General features: G+C 47.5%; 1 protein-coding gene across 2 annotated transcripts in view; it reads right to left on the minus strand.

The window, feature by feature from the left end:
- Window positions 1-19,812, minus strand: part of SREBF2 (sterol regulatory element binding transcription factor 2) — a 66,438-nt gene that overhangs the window by 9,447 nt on the left and 37,179 nt on the right. For both annotated transcript variants that reach the window (XM_066256741.1, XM_066256732.1), the window contains 10 exons: window positions 19,231-19,452; window positions 17,717-17,831; window positions 17,330-17,511; window positions 15,631-15,823; window positions 14,858-15,039; window positions 12,270-12,546; window positions 10,595-10,764; window positions 3,830-3,998; window positions 1,521-1,638; window positions 645-754 (listed from right to left, as the gene is read on the minus strand). In XM_066256741.1, the coding sequence (XP_066112838.1) occupies window positions 645-754; window positions 1,521-1,638; window positions 3,830-3,998; window positions 10,595-10,764; window positions 12,270-12,546; window positions 14,858-15,039; window positions 15,631-15,823; window positions 17,330-17,511; window positions 17,717-17,831; window positions 19,231-19,452 (1,738 nt within the window). The remainder of the gene's footprint in view (window positions 1-644; window positions 755-1,520; window positions 1,639-3,829; window positions 3,999-10,594; window positions 10,765-12,269; window positions 12,547-14,857; window positions 15,040-15,630; window positions 15,824-17,329; window positions 17,512-17,716; window positions 17,832-19,230; window positions 19,453-19,812) is intronic.

The raw sequence follows: 19,812 nt of genomic DNA on the forward strand, positions 1-19,812 counted from the left end.
CTGAAATAGGAATAGGCCACGAGGTCAGTGGTCACCAGGAGGCGGCTGGTTTTCTGGGATCCTTCCTTCCCTAGGGAGAGTGACTAGAAGGGAGCTTGAAACTCCCTTTTTCCCAGCAGCCTCAGAAGCCCAAAAGGTGGCAACTGATATGCCATCACTGATGGCATTTCAGGGACAGAAGCAAAGAATGTCCTGGTGCAAATTCAGTCAGTGGATTGCACTGTCACCCAAGGCTATGAGTAGCTGGAGCAGCACATATGCCCAAATGGAAAGTCTCTCCATCAGAAAGTATCAGACCCACAGGCAGCCAGGGATGGGGGCTGTGTGTCTGAAAGGTGAGTTCTCACTGGCCCCTGGTGCCTGGACCACTTGCTGCCTGTTCTGGGTGTTTGGGGAGGTTGCTGACCTGCTCTACCAGCCAGGACCCGGGGAAGACATAAACTTGCTCATTCTACTTCTGAAAGAATTCTTATTTCCTGACCCCAGAATGCTGCCCAGCAGGGTAACTGTGGGTTCAGGGCTTGGGTCAGATCCAGAGAAAAGTCTCGAGTGTGTACTCACAACTAGCTGGGGACTCTGGCACAAAGGGGCTACAAAGGGATCAGGCAACCTGACGTCTGCGGAGCACACAGCAAGACACTTACCGAGGGCTGACTTGAGCACGGAGCTGCTGGAGAAGGGTGGGGTCACAATGCCCACAGAGTCCACAAAAGAATTAAGCAATTTCAGGTACTCCAGAGCACTGGAGAATTCACTAGAAAGAAAAGAAAGGGTCCCATGTACCTCAAAATGTACCCAAGGACCACACTCACAGCCTAGCTGTTCATGACTGTTTCTGGCCCCTTCCCCTCCACAGTGCCAGGAGCACTCCAGCTCTGCTCCCTATGCCATTCACACTCTCCACAGGCCTTTCTTCCTCATACTTTACTGACACTCCTCCCCCTGCCTGGCAGGAGGGCCAGGCTTTCTCTGTCCTTCCTGACCCCAAAACTTGACTCCTCCCCTCAAGGCCCAATTCCAATGTCAGCTCTTTACAGAATTTTTCTGATGTCTGGGGCAGAAATGCCCTCCCCATCCCACTCAGGTATATCCCAGTCAGGACCTGGGCCTAAGAAAAGACTTATGAACTATGTAAGAATAAGAGTTCTTGGCACACTTAGCACAGACTGATCCCCAAGATGTCCGGGCCAGAGGTGGCTGCCTTTGCTGAGCTCTCCACAATTCTGTTCCTATCCCCTCAAGAGGCCATCCCTCCCCACCCCGAGGAAATCAAATCCCTGACCTGCTTTGAGCGCTAACTCTACCTGCTGAGGAGATAGGTAAAAAGGAGAAGGGGAATGTGACATACTTGGTCTTGGGGCAAAGGATAGAGGCCAAGATAGAGGAGTAAATACAAAGGAATAATTCCATTTCCTGTAGACTCTACACTAGGACTTGTTTCCCTCTCAGAGCTGGGCCTCATAGCTGCCCTGGGCTTTCTGGACAGATAGCCCAAGGCAGAGGCGTCCTGGGGACATTACCAACTCTCTTCTTCCTGATCTCCAGCCTTCTTCTTGGCCTGAGGTTTCACCAAGGACTCCACAGCTTGCTCTAGCAGGTTCTTGCAGAAGGCTTGGTGGACCTGGGCAACAGGGTCAGCTAAAGAAGAGTAAGGCCAGGAGAAGGATTAAATGGATTTACCTATGAGCCCATTTTGTCTTTACATAGAAAACAGGGTGGGGAGAAGAACCCATATAGCTATCCCATCCAAACCTCAGAACTGCCTTATTAAAGGGTTAGAAGGTGGGGTGGGGTGGGGAAAACCGTCAGCCTCAGAGTACAGATCCCAAGACTAAGCATAGTTATAAACGGGAGGGGGGCCCTGGCCAGTTGGCTCAGCGGTAGAGCGTCGGCCTAGCGTGCGGAGGACCCGGGTTCGATTCCCGGCCAGGACACACAGGAGAAGCGCCCATTTGCTTCTCCACCCCTCCGCCGCGCTTTCCTCTCTGTCTCTCTCTTCCCCTCCCGCAGCCAAGGCTCCATTGGAGCAAAGATGGCCCGGGCGCTGGGGATGGCTCTGTGGCCTCTGCCTCAGGCGCTAGAGTGGCTCTGGTCGCAACATGGCGACGCCCAGGATGGGCAGAGCATCGCCCCCTGGTGAGCAGAGCGTCACCCCTGGTGGGCGTGCCGGGTGGATCCCGGTCGGGCGCATGCGGGAGTCTGTCCGACTGTCTCTCCCTGTTTCCAGCTTCAGAAAAATGAAAAAAAAATAAAAAAATAAAAAAAAAAATAAACGGGAGGGGTGTGTGTGTGTGTCTTAGCACTTCCGTTCAAGGATGGAGGCTGTAAGGTGGTTGGGAAGGCAGATGGCTCCCTCAAGTCCCAGAGGCTACCTCTCCTCCTTGTGGCTCAGGACAGCCAGCTGAAGAGGAAAAGGAGGCAGCTGCTGCCTTGATATGACAAGGAAGTCTCTGCTCCTGTTTTCCAAAGCCTTGTCATGGGACTTGTAGCCAGCAATGATTTGGCTGCTCAGGAAATACGACTTGTAATGCTTGCTATAGCTGACTGTCACCAATAAGTCCCTGCTGGAAGGCCCAAAGCAGGATGTCACCAGTCCCTTCCCTCCTCTCCCCTCACATGCACATAGGTGTGGGCCTCAATCTGACAGGAACGAGGAGGCAGGACACTTATGAACACAATCCGGGTGACCAGGCCTAGAACCAGAGCCTGCAAGATGTCAGAAAGCCATTGAGACTGGGGGTGATGAACACACAATGTAATCTACATATGATGTGTTGTGCAATTGTGCACCTGAAACCTATGTAATTTTATTAACCAGTGTTTATAAACTCCAAAAAATTTAATTAAAATTTAAAAAGCCAGTGAAAGTCTAGGTATGGACAAAACAGATGGGGGAGGGGCTGAGAGATTTAGGTTGGCTTTTGCTTTTATTCTTACTTTTCGGTACTGTACACTATTCTTACATTCAGCAATCAAGATTTTTTTTTTTTAGTTTTATTTATTGATTTTTAGAGAGGAAAGAGAGAGGGAGAATGGTGGGAAGAGGGGTAAGGAGCGGTAAACATCACCTCATAGTACAGTAATTGCTTCTCGCATATGCCTTGACCAGGCAAGCCCATGGTTTTGAACCGGTGACCTCAGCATTCTAGGTTAATGCTTTACCCACTGTACCACCACAGGTCAGGCAGCAATCAAGTTTTTTTTAAAGGGTAGTAAACCCCTTTACTCCCCCAAATGTTTGACACACACACACTTGTACCTGAAGAACATGCCCCACTGTCCCCAGACTTCCAGTGTAAAGAGGGAAACGGCACACAGAGAGCAGAAAGCCAATGGCTACTCAAGTCAACCCGTCTAGCTGCTACCACTCCGAGGCTAGGCGAGTCGACTCTAATCACTGTCAAACACCAGGGACAATAAGCCAGCATCTCCTCCTGACGCCTGGAGCCCTGTCCCTGCCACCACTCTGAGCACTTGATGACCGCCTGTCACCTATTGTTCCCTAACTGCTCCATATATGTCTGTCTGCTTACCAATGGGACCTGAGCCAGTGAAGAGCAATGTCACACATCCCTTGTGTCTCCAAAGGACCCAGAACAAGGGCAAGAATATAGTCTGATTGACGTAAGGAGCACAGGCTTTGAATGTCAGAGTGGCAAGCTGCAAATCCAGCTTAACTGCTGACCATGCCCATTACCTTCCTATATTTTGGGAAAAACAAGACTGAGAGACATCTTGTGTCTCCACATGTCTAGGGCGCAGTTACCCTGCAGTCCTGGTGGTCCTCAGGTTTTCCTCCAGTTCACAATGGTTGTGAAAGTGTTCTCACCTGGGTTCCTCTGGGCACAGTACAGACTCTCCTTGGCAGCTGATTTCGCTGACCAGCTCCGCTCCATGAAAAACTTCTGGCCGAGGGGGTGGCATAGCCAGCGCAGTGAGTCAGGGACAGCACTGCGCTCGGGGCCACACAGACTCTGGGCTCGACTGAGGAAGTAGCTCTGTGGAAGGACAAGGATCATGGGTAACACCAGGGTGGTGGCAGGCTGGGGAAAGGAGATCAACAGGAGGGCTGGGACACTCATGTTCCTGAGAGTAAATACCACTACTGAAACTAGGACAAGTGGCCAGTGTCCGGCCTGTGAGGAAAGGCCAAGAAAGACTTTGAAAGACTCTTTGCTGGCAATTCAAAGAGCCAGCATCCCAGGCTCTCGAGTCCCTCCCTGCCCACAGGATAACATGAACTCAGGGCCCCAGGAACAAGAACCACAGGGACAATGCTGTCCATCCATGTTTCCCAAAATTTGTCATCTTTTTATATTCTAAAACCTATGATTTCTGACTCATAAAACCACCACAGGCCAACTAAATGAAGAGCTGAGCAGAGAGGGGTGGGGGTGGGGGACACAGATACAGGGAACGTAGGAGCCCAGTAGAGGGGCACTGGCCCAGGCTGGCAGACCCAACTGTCACATTTCTGCTCTGGGCTCTACTGTGAGGGGACCTGTCCCCTTGTCTGGTTCAATCTGATGGTTCTGACCTTTACTGGGCCCTAAGTAGCATCAACTAATGTAATGGCTTCAGAAGACTTGAATGCCAGGGTCAGAAATAGCACCATCAGAACACTACTCAAGGAACATGGGCTGAAAAGGCTGCTTCTCTCTGAGGGAGTATGGAGATGGCTGCATAAATCCAAAAGAAAATGACCTGGCCCAGCAGCTCTACAGACACACTCTAATATTGTCAGGGCACTTAAGAGGGCCAGCTGGGGCATTTCACTTAACCTTCTCATCACGGGCTGGTGGTACTATTGTCCTCTCCTTCTCTTTGCTGACTACCACGCCTGAAAAAGGGTCCTGGAGAGCAAATGCAAAGGGATCCCATGACCTTTTCCTAATCGCCAAGAGAGCACTTGCAGAATCCGGGCTCGGAACTGAGCTTGGAACGGCAGTACTAAGAGCAGCAGCTGAGGCTCCCCATGAAGGCTGGGGGGTGGACCAGCAGCAATGTCAGGGCCTCTTGAAGTTGGAGAATATTCCAACAGCTGGAAACTCGCCAACTCTCCCAAACTCCCTCCTGAGGACACCTGCCTGATGGCTGCTCCAGGGGAAACCGAGGACTACTGGCCCAAATGTCACCCACAAACAGAACAGAAACAAAGCCTGTTTGGGGAGTACTGAAGAGGAACCCAGAGAAGTCATTTAGAAAATCATTACATTAAAATACACTTTGTAAGCTGAATTCTTTAAAAAAAAAAAAAAAAAAAGAAAAACCTTAGTTATAACAAATCTCATTTGGGGGGAAGGGGGAGGAAGAAGTTTGAGTTTAGTGGTTTGAATTAATAAGAAATATAAATCCTAGAATAATCATCCACAGTACAGCTTCTAGAAATGAAACTGAAAAAATAACTCCTCTTGCTCTTTTAATTTTCTCAGCATTATCACCCTATGATAATTTCCCTAAATTTTACAGAAACCAGAATTCAGCTGAGCTGGGGCCTAGGGGATCCCTCCTCTGTAACTCATCGCTAACTGATGAATTCAGCGGCTGAGGCAGGAGACTCAGAACTGTTTAGATCCTGAAGGCCACCCCGTGCCCTCGGGCCAGTTTCAGCTCAGGTTGTGCCCTCCCATACCAGTCTGACCTTACATTGTTGTAATAAAACACAAGCGCTGTGTGAAAGTGTGGAACAAAAAACGAAGTGGTAGTGTCAAATCTGACTGCGAAGTTTGAAAGGTGTGCGGTGCCCATGTGTATTTGTATTAGTTTTCAACAGCTACTAAACTGTTAAGACATAAGTGTTTATTAAGATACTTGCACCTAACTAACAACAGAACCTCTGGAGATTTGTTCTAGCTTAAACAAACCACAAAAAAAATTCCTGAGGCATAGTGCCACAAACTGAGAAAGATAGGGAACCTCAGGCCCAAACCATTTTCAGAGGCCTCTGCTTGTCCCCAAAGCCTGACTCATTTATTAGCTAACTATATTCAACAGAATTTAAAGCTTCTTCCTCTTCAAGAAAAGACTGTCCTGGTCCCTTCCCAAGAAAATCAAGCCAATTAAAAAGGCAGTTCCTCTCCTACAGGTCAGGTCCTCTCCTTTCCCCACCTTACTGAAAACTGCAAAATGTCAACATCATTCATGTTCTAACATTTATACCCCCTGACCCAGCATCACCACTTTCTAGAGATCTAACCTGAAGTGGGTAAAGACAGCGTGCGAGGACACTCCCTGCAGCACTGTGTCTAATGTTCACCAGCAGGAACTGGAACAAACAGTACAGATGTGTGCTGGAGTACTGTGTACCTCTGCAGAACAATGATGTGATGGAGAAACAGGCCTGAGACTTCCCTTTAGATAGAAAAAAATCAAGTAGTAAAACAGGGTCTCTGGTATGATCATGTTTTTTTTTCTTTTTGACAGAGACACAAAGAGTCAGAGAGAGGGACAGATAGGAGGGATAGACAGACTGGAAGGGAGAGAGATGAGAAGCATCAATTCTTCATTGTAGCACTTTAGTTGCTCATTAATTGCTTTCTCATGTGTGCCCTGACCGCTACAGCAGACTGAGTGACCCCTTGCTCAAGCCACCACTAACCTTGGGCTCAAGCCAACGACCATGGGATCATGTCTATGATCCCATGCTTAAGCTAGTGACCCCTGCACTCAAGCTGATGACCTCAGGGTTTTGAACCTGGGTCCTTGGCATCTTAGTCTGAGGCTCTATCCACTGCGCCACTGCCTGGTCAGGCTCTAGTGTGGTCATGTTAAACAAATTATAACGCATATAGGTTAGTATGTGTAGGAAGTAAGTTCTGAGGAAAGACAAATCAAATGTTCTCTGCTGGTTAAGCATACCAAATACTTTCGGGGGGTAGGGTGGGAGAGTCATGGGCAGGGAGATTCAAGGCGACTATTTTACTTATCCTCAGCTGTCATATGCATCTTCCACAAACGGACCCTCTTAATTCCCTTTAAAGGACAGCAGCATCTTAGCAATAAGGACAATGGAGACCCTAGTAGGATTCTTGGGATGATGAGATGATCCCAAAATTTATATGGAAAGGTGAAGAGCTAGCTAGTCACTAAAGCCAGAGAACTGATACTTCCAGATATCAAAACATACGAAGACTCGGCCAGCCTGACTGGTGGTGGTGCAGTGGATAGAGCATTGACCTAGAACACTGAGGACCCAGGTTTGAAACCCTGAGGTCATTGGCTTGAATGAGGGATCAACATGAGCCCAAGGTCTCTGGCTTGAAGCCCAAGGACACTGGCTTGAGCCCAAGGTCACTGGCTTTGCCCGAGTCCCCCCGTCAAGGCAAGTATGAGAAAGCAATCAATGAACAACTAAAGTGATGCAACTATAAGTTGATACTTCTCATCTCTCTCCCTTCCTGTCTGTCTCTCAGCAAAAACAAAACAAAAACAAACAAACAAAAACCTGGCCCTATGGGTTTGAAGGCACTGGAACAGACTAGAGCGTCCAGAAGCAGACCTATCACACACAAACACTTGAGTTAGGAAAGAGGCCTCAATGCAGTAGTGCAGTGAGAAAAAGTCATTTTATTTTTTTACCAAATCTGAACAAAGAAAATCATTTATGCTAAGCCCTGACAACATATGCATAGCAATGACAGAATCATGAATAAGTGGGATAAATCTGACCCAATAACCTCCAATCATTGCACATAAATTGTGTGCAACAGGCACAATAGCCCCACTTCCCCAATAATGAACAACCAAAAACAAGTTAGGCCAATTCAGCCCTTCACAAAAATTCACCCTGTGATTTTCTACAGTTTGGCAGTGATCACAGGAGTAGTATAACAAGACTATTCAAAGGGCATTCCCCAAAACAATCAGCATTGGCAGCACTCTCCTCCAAGATGGGAAATTTACTGAAAGGTTGTATATTATCTGCCAGTGGGTGGTCCTAGTGTAGCAAGTACGATAATAGTACTGTCATTTTAATAACATGACATCTGGGGCAGAAACATATCCATAGAGAAAAAAAGCAGATCTTGTACCCCTACCTCCAACTCATAAAAATCATTTCCAGGTAGATAATGGGCCTTTGTGTGAAAAGTACAAAGTAAAGCATCTCAGATAATACAGGAGACTCTGTTCAGTATTCTGAGAATCTGGATTTAATGAACACTGAGATGACACCATTAAGGGAAAGAACAGACAAGCCATAGCATGGGAGAGGACATATGCAATGCCCACATTCAACAGAGGATTACAGCAAGATTACAAAGACCTCCTTGAATCCATTAAAAAGATAGATTCCCCAAATAAAAAATAGGTAAAAGAATTGACTAGAGTTTTCACAAAAAAGGCTACCCCAAATAGGCAAGAAACCATCCAAAGGGCCAATAAAAAGGTATTCAACATCATTAATCATCTGAGAAATGTAAATGAAAACCACAATGAGATACCAGCAGAAGGGCTAAAAATCAGAATAGGCACAATCATGTGTTTGGTGAAGACACAACAATTGGAACTCATACATTGCTCATGGAGCAGAAGTCAGTACAACCACTTTGGAAAACTGTTAGGCAGGATTCACCAAAACCTGGGCCTCTGATCCAGCAATGGGGTCATTCACAATGGGGACATTCACAACAGCACTCACTATTCGCAATAACCAAAACCCGGGAACAACTCAAAAGTCCATCTACAAGAGTCTAGTCTTACAGTGGACTACTATAAAGCAACAAGAATGGACCATCTGCAACTATCTGCAACATGAATGCATCTTCCACAATACAGTGAGCAGAAGCAGCCAGGCACATACAGAACATACTCTATGACTCCACTTCTATAGTTTTGATAGAGGCTACACAGCCAAGGTGATTGAGCACTGGTTACTGTGGCTGGAGAGACGAGGGGAGGGGCAGTTTGCTGACTGCAAGGGGGCCCAAGAGAGGCTTCTAGGGTTTCAGTTGTGTTCTCTTTCTTCCTCTGCCTGCTGGTTATATGGCTGTGTTCACTGCTAAGTCACTGAACTGTGTATTTATGATTTGTGTACTTTTCTACACGCATACTATACTTCAATAAAAAGTTTACAGGACGCCTGGCCTGCGGTGGCGCAGTAGGTAAAAGCATTGACCTGGAACACTGAGGTCGCCGGTTCAAAACCCCAAGCTTTCCTGGTCAAGGCACATATGGGAGTTGATGCTTTCTGCTCCTCCCTCCTCCCTCCTTTCCCTCCTCTCTCTCTCTCTCTCTCTAAAAAAATGAATAAATAAAATCTAAAAATAAATAGATAAATAAAAGTTTATAGGAACAGCAAACAAAAGGCAAGTTAAACTATGGAGAAAGAATTCAGAATAATGGTCACCTTTGTGGAGGGCAGGGTGAGTGGAGAAGGACTTTAGGAGGCTTCTGGGGAGAAGGGAACATTTTACTTCTTGATTTGGTTGATTGTTACATGGGTGAGTGCACTTTGTGGAAATTCATCAAGCTGTAAATGTGCATTTCTCTGTATGTACATTATATTTCAATAAAATTAATGCCTTCAACATACCTCTTGGGGACAGAGGTTAGAAGTGTGACGACATCAGCCTAGAGCACTAGGACAAATGAATGGAACAGACAAGCATCCTGGCCAGGACCCCAGTGTGCTCTCTGGGCAGCCAGACCAGCTCTACCTCTCACATATCCTGGATTCCCTGCCAGACTGTATGCTCCCCGAGGATAGGGCAACTGTCCTGCTCACTGTTGCATTCCCACCCCGAGAAGTGCCTGGCCCAGAGCAGGAACTCGGTCCTGTCTGCTGAACGGAAGTCTTATCTAGCTACGGTCATAGAGACAGGGTTGAGACTTGCCCTCTGCACCTAGCTATTGTGATACACTTCAGGAAACATCAGTGCCACCATATGGCACATTCCTGTTCACTCTCAGCTCCTCAGTGCCATTACTGAGATATGAAAACAAATGGAGAGGTGATCATTCTGTTCTGAGCACAGCTGGTGTACTCCGAAGCCTACTCAAAGTGGGCACTGAATAAGCAGGCCTGTCTGCAGATGAAGAGAAGGCCTGTGAACAAGTTGGTAAGAGGGCCTCTGAACTGCCTTTGTGGACTTCTAAGACTGGCTCCACACCAGGCACCTGGAGGCGCCTGAAGACTGCAGCTCTTCAGGGTCTGACCTGGGCTCCCTGCAGACATGTACCGTCTTCCATTTCTGGATCCACAGTGCTGTGATCAACACAAAGTACCCCATAAACACCTTTTGAGCAAATAAAAGAACGAGGAGACCCAATCAGAAGATTCCAAGAATTTTTATCACCACTGGAAAAGCAGAAGAGTCTGTATTAACCCTGAATGTGGGTCACTCTGTATCACCGAATCAATCTTACCTCATAGCACCAAAATGTTCTGCTTATGCTGGTTAAGGGCCATGAAGGAGCATTCTGGTCTGTTTTGTTCACTGTTCTAAGTCTTGGAATGGCCCATGGAATGTCTACCCCTCTGGGTGGTCAGCACCCGAGAACAGGGCACACATCTATTTTTGCATCTTAGCTCCTGGCTGGGGAAGATGCTCAGTGAAGGCCTGAAAGTTTGCAGAAGGAAACCGAAGGTACTCACTGCCAGGAAGCCCAGCTTGCCTCCACACTGGGTCTTGAGCCCCATGGCGGCAGTGAGGTGGATCTCCACCAGCGTATTGGGTGGGATTTTCTCTTCTGCACATTCAGCCAGGTTCACAGCACACAAAGCCATGTGGACATCTGAACAGGCAGATCTGGCAGGGAGCTTCCCTGTGGAGGCAAAAACAGACATCAAGGTTGACAAATTCCCCAAAATAAGGTTTTTCTTGCTTTCTCTAGCACAGAGTTACAGCAGAACCAAAAGAGAAAGTATTGAACTCTGTGATCAGACAGTCCTGGATGGGGTGGTGGGCTTTGCAACTTAGTAGCTGCATGCTTCTTTACAGCGCCCAGAGGGGACAAAAGAAAGTGCATGTCATGGCACATGGTTATGTATAAGTGGGAGAGGTTATGATTAAAGGTCCTGCAGGAGACGCAGAGGCGTGCATTATAACATTTTTCAAACCGTGTTCTGCTACTCTAGCCCTGTGTCTCCAAGCCTTTCGAGAGGTAATGAAAAAATTTTAAATCACCTGATTTGAATTTATCTTTGCTTAAAAAGACACCCACATATATATAACAGACACCCTTCTGAAGTAGGAAGTAACACAAAACTGAGACATGATGACCAAGGTATATGTTGGGTGAGTAGCTGAATGGCCAGGGAAGGCTTGTCCACTCTCCTGTATGAGGGCTGCACAGCTCATCTGGGTTAACCTTCAAGTCTGGGTATGAAGTGATCTTGAAAAGGCACGAGGTCCCATCATGGCTCTGAGGCTTTCACACTGTTGCTTGCTTTGGTCCTCTCGAAAGGACCAGTAAGTGGCCAGGGCAAGCAGTCTCCTCACTTCACTAAGGGGGAAGGCTGACCTTAGAGTGGGCCCATGTCAAAGGTCCAGAAGATGCCTGAGCCTGGCCTCCCAACCTTACCCAGCCCTGCATTCTTCCCATGGGGCCACTCTACCTCTCTGGTCTTTTTATCAGAGTAGGGAGGCCTCAACCACCATACTTTATTCTGCACAGGTGTTAGGTGTTGGTCTCCCCTAAGAAGTACGACCCAGCTTCCTCTTTTGAGGGAGGAAAGGCGGAGGAGAGTGTGGGAACACGCTTTAGGTTCCTCTGTCCCCACAGTCAGTGTTAGCAAAGCACCTGGCCCACAGCACTGCAAACTACTGAATGCTATGCACCGTTCCATGAAAAGCCAAGACTTTCCTGAAACCGTCCCCAACAAGTGCCCACCCCAACAGAAGCCCGCCCGATCTTTCTGCTCCCTCCACCATACTGAACCAGGTCATGCTGACCTGTCTGCCTCTCTATTAGAGCAGGGTTTGCTGAATGAAATAAATGATCATTATTTCTTTGAATCTAAGATGCCATCAATTTTAAGTTTCACCATTAATTTAAGTACCACTAAAGAACAAACACTGCTAATGTAACCATGGCATGCCATTGCCCAAGAGTAAAGATGATAATGATAAAAAAACATGTGCACCTTAAATTGATGAAATACAGTGAGTGCCATTCTCTGGAGGCAGTTGGAAGGTCTGTGCAACTGTCTAAAAGAGCAGTATAAAAGGGGCATGACTGGGTGGAACACTCGCAAATGAAACCAGGGTGGGGAGATGGCAAGGAGCACCTCGAGGCGAGGCAAGCCAAGCAGCAGTGGCAGTCCTCACCTGTGATGTGCAGCTGGTGCAGCCTGTGATAGGCCAGAGCTGCGTCCCGGGCACTGGCCTTGGCTTCATCCTCAAAGCCTGCCACAGTGGCTGGGGTGGCACGCCGGCACCGGAAGACCTTCTTGAGCAGCCAGCGCACCAGGCGCAGCTTCTGCAGGCTGTAGCGGATCACATTCCAGGAGAGGCTGCAGGCCAGGTCCAGGCGAGAGGTGGGCAGTGCCCGGCCCAACACTGACAGGCAGGTTTGGAGGTTGGCGGCAGCAGCCGCAAAATCCCCCTTGAAAGCAACAAGAAGATATAATGTTCACTGGCCTTATTGTGGCTTTTTTGTTTGTTTTAATAAAATTTTTACTTTCCCTTCATTCTCCAGATCATCAGAGTAATACATATGCATTGAAGAAAATCTGGGAAAATTCAGAAAGCTACAAAAAAGGGAAATCATCTGTAATCTTTTCCCACAGAAAGAATGACTAATGACATTTTAATATATTTCCTCCCAGCCTTTTTACTAAATTGGGATTGACTTCTGTTTTATCTTTTTTTTTTTTTTTCATTTTTCTGAAGCTGGAAACAGGGAGAGATAGACAGACTCCCGCATGCGCCCGACCGGGATCCACCCGGCACGCCCACCAGGGGCGATGCTCTGCCCACCAGGGGGCGATGCTCTGCCCATCCTGGGTGTCGCCATGTTGCGACCAGAGCCACTCTAGCGCCTGAGGCAGAGGCCACAGAGCCATCCCCAGCGCCCGGGCCATCTTTGCTCCAATGGAGCCCTGGCTGCAGGAGGGGAAGGGAGAGACAGAGAGGAAAGTGCAGCGGAGGGGTGGAGAAGCAAATGAGCGCCTCTCCTGTGTGCCCTGGCCAGGAATCGAACCCGGGTCCTCCGCATGCTAGGCCGACGCTCTACCGCTGAGCCAACCGGCCAGGGCCTGTTTTATCTTTGAGCAAACACTCTTCAGAGTTTCCCACAGCAGCTTTTACTTTAAAAAAAATTAATTAATTTATTTACTTTAGATTTTACTTATTCATTTTAGAGAGAGAGGACAGAGAGGGACAGAGAGAGAGAGAGAGATAGAAGGGGGGAGTAGCAGGAAGCATCAACTCCCATACCTTTATCAAGGAAGCCCAGGGTTTCAAACCTGCAACCTCAGCGTTCTAGGTCGATGCTTTACCCAAGGTCAGGCTAATTTACTTTTTTTAAATGTTAATTGTATTGATTTTGGAGAGAGAGAGAAACAGGAACATCAACCTGCTCCTGTATGTGCCCTGACTGGGGATCTAACTGGAAACTTCTGCGCTTTGGCATGATGCTCTAGAGCCAACTGAGCTACCTGACCAGGGCACTCTACAGTAGCTTTTATACATAAGATGATAACAAGAATTTAGATGATGATTTATGCAGTCTTTTAGGTTCTCAAAGAGTGGTCCCTGGAGATTACTAGCATCAACTCCTGGGATTTTATTACAAATGCAAATTCTTGCTGTCTCACCCCACCATCCTGGACTACTGAACCAGAACCTCTGGGAGTGGGCCCCCATGTAATTCTGATGCCTGCTAAAGTTTTGAGAACCAGTTTTAGTAAATACACAGCTAAACTACTCTAATCAAAGATATGGCCAAACTACTCTGCCAATCTGAGAGTCTATGGACCTATACTGAAGCCTTCTTTCTGTTTCTCTCATTAAATGGTGTTCGAAGACTTAGGCTACTGTCTTGGGAAACGGAAGTAACCCCTCCTCTCCCTTCCCACATCATGCAGTGAGTATGCAACCTGTGCTTGTCTTCCAGCATCATTACAGGAAAGCGGATTACTACACAGGGATAGTGGGTGACAATGCTCATAGAGAGTGACAATCTCTAAGGTGGTGGTGGCATCTTTCCACCAGAAGTACCTGTATTTACAGATTCCAAAGGAGGTAGCCTTTCCTTGTGCCCATCGTTCCTCTTCCCTGTTCCTCCCAAGAAGGTCAGCTGTTCCCAAGGCTCAGGCTTTGGTTCTTGCCTCTTCTAAAGTTCCAATCCAACTCTCCCCAGGACTCTCCTGGCAGGGGCACAGCTTCCAACATACTCGGGTCCTGACCCACCTCAGCTCCCATGGCCCTCTGCCGGGTGGCTTGTCATGCTACGGGGCCCTCTCATGGCACTTCCAAACATCATGGCTTAGACAGAGCCCATATCTTCCAGTCTCCCCTATTTTAAAGTCAATGTCACGCCACTTTCTTTCCATTTTACAACTCAAATCTTCCTTGACATGTCTTTCAATTCCCATGTATCCATGCTTTCTTTTTTCCCCTTTGCTTGGCAGGTCCTTCCTGCCATTAACTGCTCTGCTCAAGCCCCAGATGCCCTCAGCCAGAATGTACCTTCTGCCCCAAACTGCTGCAGCAATTTAGCCTTCCACTGTCACCTCATGTCCGTGTAATTATATTTATGCATATGTGCCACTGCTCCGCTGCCCTGAGACAAAGGCAGGGTCCCTTTTTTCTCTCAATCACTACCTTTCCCCCACAAGCACCTACCACAGGACTTTATTCATGGGGGTATTCAACACAACTTGCTAAGTTATTGACTGAACACTGGAACTCACCCTGGCGAGGTCTAGGTCCGCCTGTTTCCGGTGCCTCCAAAAAGTGACTGAGGAGCGCGAATGTGGCCGGATCACTGGTTCCCCATGGACCAGCAGCTTCACAAAGACGCTCAAGATGATCACACCATTCACCAGCCACAAGAGGAGCGTTGGCATCATCCAGTCAAACCAGCCCGCAGAACCTAAAGAGCAGCATCTCAGTCAACCCGTGAGAAAGGGTCCCCGTCAGAGCAGCCCTAGGTCTGCTGCTTATTGAACTCTAGCATTGTGACATGAAAGAGCTTTTACCTCATTTTCAGAAGAAAGGGCAGATAACATAATTGCTTCATTTACTAACAATGTCTAAATGCTTAGGATAGGAATAATCGACATAACAAGAAAATCTAGACAATTCTAGAGCCTAAATAGGAACCCTGTAAACCTTGTCACTATGGAGCTAAGTGTCACAAAAAGTCTGTTAGCCAAGGGGGTTAGGCTACTGGTTTCATGACTCAGACAAAAACATCATATCCTCCTTCAAACAGCGCCCCCCACCAATTCCCATCCCTAGGGAATTACAGCAATACAGGTTAATGGTTTATTTTGCTCTTTCTGACTGAACTCAGATTTGCTGTCACTTCCAAAATGTGACTTCTGCCAATCCCTATTGGAAGCAAGCAGGTGAGGGTCGCTTTCAAAGCCCTTCAGGACCTGGTGGACAAGCTGAATAGTCTGCATGCAGGGCTCGTCTCCTCCACAGCAGCCCACCTATGCACGTGGGGCCCACCACCCACCTGACTCAAGTGACAGTACGCTGCGGCCAGAGCCTGAGTATGGGTGCTGGTCAGAGTCGTGGGTCCCTCCCCACTGCAGCAGGGCAGTCAGAGGGTTGAAGGACAGGCACAGGAAGGTGAGGACACACAGCAGGATTCGTGAGCGGTCCACCATGCCCAGCGCTATGGGAGGAGAGTCTGGTTCATCTTTGACCTTCAACACAGGGCAAGGTTAGAGTGAGTGAATGCTGTGTGGATTTTTACAGCATTTTACTTTTACATAGATCAGAATCAGATTGTGAGATTTAAATTCAAGAGCATTGAGTCAGACAGGAGTAAAGCCAGGAAAGACAAAACTGCCCCCCAAAGCCCACAGCACTCATCCTGCTGCCTCCTGGGAAAGAACAAGGTCTAAAGACCGAAGGTAGTCAAGCTACTTCTCAAATAGTGCTCTATCGCAACAGAGAGTGCACCATACAACTGTTTCTGTGAGCTTCTCCAACAGGCAAGACCAGTCAAGTGACAGAAAGCGAGCAGTGGTCTGAGGCTGGAGGGGGTGTGTGAACTACCTGTACAGGTAATAAAAGGAGCTTCATGGGTAATGAAAATGTTCTGTATCTTGATTATAGTGATAGTTATATAAGTGTATGTATAATACTGTACGGTACTGTAAAATAGGTGTACTTTATTACATGTAACTTACACCTCAATAGAGTAGATTAAAGACCATACTCCAGTGTGGACCTATGTACAGGAGCTCCTCTATTTTAAAACCTTTTTTCCCCCCTCCCACTTTCCAGAGGGAGAACTGGAGGCAGAGGCCTTGCCCACCTGAGAGACCCTGAAGAGGGAGGGAGGCTAGGGCAGATCTTCCCTTTCTCTCACATTCCATGCCACTCCTTTTCAAAATTTTTAAATCACTTGAAAATTTCTTATGATTGTTGAGATACCTAGCTAATTTGATGTTATATAGCCTTTTATTACCAAATAGAATCACATTTATAAAATATTTCAAAAACAGAGCTTCCTTAGTAAAATTAAGAATATGATACTATGAACAATTTGATCAAAAACATATGTTGGAAGGGAACTTTGTGCTTTCAGAGTCAGAAAGTGCCAATGTCAAAATATAGTGCAGACCCAGTGGTCTCTGCAGGTTCCCAGGAAGATCATTAGGCTTGAGTCTCTTTTAACCAATTCCATTAAACAGCAATTGCCAGGGGGGCTTTCTTGGTCTATTAAAGGCCCTTGGTTGGAACGTTATTTGTTAGATTGTACACTGTAATAATTTCCAGAAGAGGGCCCAGAGGCAGCCTCATCCTAAACCAACTGATGAAACCTCACAAAGTGGTCTTGCCAGACCCATTACAGGCAAGGGAAGTAATGAGGCGCCTCTAGCAATGCCTTGCACCCCCACATGACAGCTGCTGTGTGTTCTGCTCTGGATCTGGCCCTCATTTCTCTCTGATGGGCCCTTTCAGCAAAGACCAGTTCAACTGGACTACACTGAACCAGTTAAACAGTTTCTACTGTTTGCTCCCACAGTCAGGTTTTTTTCTTTATTCTCCATGACCTGGCTAATTTCACAGAGTTCCTGTTCTTTCCCAGACCAGGCCTTCTGAACACCAGGCCTGGCGCCTCTTTGTGTGCCCCTGCCCCAACTATTAACATTGGAGAGATGAGCAAGATCCAGGGGTCAGAGGATTTCAAAATCTCATACCTTTGCCTCATCCAACAGAGGGCTTCCAGGCTCAGAGTCGATGGAGTAGGGGGAAAAGCCGGCTTGGGACCCTGAGTCAGAAGCCGGAGGGGACATCAGTAGCACATTCTGATTAAAGTCATCAATCTTCAGGTCCACGTCATTGTCCACCAGGCTGCCTAGGTCGATGCCCTTCAGGAGCTCTGTAAAAAAAACTCTACCTGGCAAATGGTCTATTTCTACACAGCCCCACCAGGGCCAGGGAGGGGCTGGGTGAGGGGCGCATGGCCCCTGCTCCTACTCCATCCCTGGAGGCACCACTTCTGCATCAGTGGCCCTCCCGGTGCCCAGCACAGGACTTCTCCTATAACCAGGTCTGACAGCCTTTCTTTTGATGAGCACACTCACTGTTTTTCTGACTCGCCAGCTTCAGCACCATATTCTCCTGGCGCAGTTTGTGATTGACTTGCTGCAGGTATTTGATGTAGTCAATGGCCTTTCTTAGAACACCAGACTTGTGCATCTGGGAAGGACATAGATGAAAACACGGTGACATCAGTAACAGGCTGCACAGTGCAGAGAGCAGAGGCCAGAGCTCGTGGTGACAGCATGGCACTAGAGCGGGAGGTGCCGGGTTCGGGTTCTGATGCGGGCTCTTCCACTGATTAGCTCTGCTCTCAGGACAAGGCACCTCACATCTCTGAACCTCACCTTTCTCTTCTTTAAAATGGAGATAATAATAATTATATAAATCATAGGCATGCAGTAAGGGCTAAGTGAGATAATATACAGAGAAAGCTCAGCTCCTGGCCTGACAAATAGTAACGCTTGATAAATAAACTTAGCAACATGACTACTTCCTACAAACCCAGCATGACATAGAGTTAAAGGAAAACAAATGGCATAAACCCAGAGCACTACTGGATGGTTATCTTAAGTAATGGTGTATTGGTGCCTTTCACACTTACAGGCTACTAAGGAAAGTGAAATTTTATTTCAAAATAGAGGTAAAGATAAACAAATAGGTAAAAAAGAAAATCTAGGCCCTGGCCGGTTGGCTCAGCGGTAGAGCGTCGGCCTGGCGTGCGGGGGACCCGGGTTCGATTCCCGGCCAGGGCACACAGGAGAAGCGCCCATTTGCTTCTCCACCCCCCCCCTTCCCCTCTGTCTCTCTCCTCCCTTCCCGCAGCCGAGGCTCCATTGGAGCAAAGATGGCCCGGGCGCTGGGGATGGCTCCTTGGCCTCTGCCCCAGGCGCTAGAGTGGCTCGGGGTCGCGGCAGAGCTACGCCCCAGAGGGGCAGAGTGTCGCCCCTGGTGGGCGTGCCGGGTGGATCCCAGTCGGGCGCATGCGGGAGTCTGTCTGATTGTCTCTCCCCGTTTCCAGCTTCGGAAAAATACAAAAAAAAAAAAAAAAAAAAAAAAAAAAAGAAAGAAAGAAAATCTATGTGCCAGAATATACATTCATTGAAGCATCAGAAATGTATGAAAAATCAATTTCCTCTATTTGTTGTTGATACTAGACTCAATTCCAGTTTCTCTCTTCTCAAACAGGTACAGATATTGCTAGCCACCCAGAACATAATTAAACAAAGAACAGCAATGCCATTGGCTGACTTCAAGGTACATACAGTCATGTACCTGGCCCCCAGTGAGTGGCAGGCATTTCTCTGCCTCTTTTCTGGAGTCCACGATCCCTGCAGAGCAGAACTCAAGATCCAGGAAGCCACTGTCTTACCAACTCACAACAGTACCCTTACATTGGTTAATATTTTGTAATACTAAAAAACCTTAAGATGCTTTAATAAGAAAGCACCTAATTTATATTCACTCAACCTGGACCTGGAGATTGCTAAATTCCCAAGACAAAGACAGGTAGAAAGGAGATGATTGGGCATGAAACACCATTTTGCTTGGCATCTACCTTGGCATCTGTTCCCATGACCAGGTCCTTCAACTCGATGATTTTGTCATTGATAGAGGAGCGATACCGCTTCTCAATGATGTTGTGTGTCGTCCGTCTTTCTCCTTCTTTGGGGGGCTCAAGCTGCTTGACTCCCCCAGGTACCTGCTTAATGGGCACTTTTTCTTGCCCCATCATCACCGGCATTGTGGTCAGAATGGTCCCACTGCTTCCCACCAGGGTCTAGAACAGGCACAGACACAAGGCAGAATTACCCCTTGGTTAGTCTGAGTAAAGCAACCTCATAAGACCAACCTGTGGCTTGTGTTTGTGATATCACCTGGCAGTGCTGTGGGTGGTCTAAGACCCTTTCTGAGTTAAGTAAGGCCTCAAGAAGCCTGAAGAGCCATGAAATCTCAGATATTATGCTCTTTCAAAATCACACTTCAATAGAATTAATGTGGATAAATTTGTCTTATCCTTGAATCTAGGGGTCCAGAAATAAGTCATATGATTTCTGCTTTGGTGTCAACCATTACCATCTCTGAGCTGAGTTCACATATAGCATACCACATCACTCTGGCCTCAAGGAAAACATTTTCC

Source organism: Saccopteryx bilineata, chromosome 1, assembly GCF_036850765.1.
Source record: "Saccopteryx bilineata isolate mSacBil1 chromosome 1, mSacBil1_pri_phased_curated, whole genome shotgun sequence".
Taxonomy (NCBI): Eukaryota; Metazoa; Chordata; class Mammalia; order Chiroptera; family Emballonuridae; genus Saccopteryx; species Saccopteryx bilineata.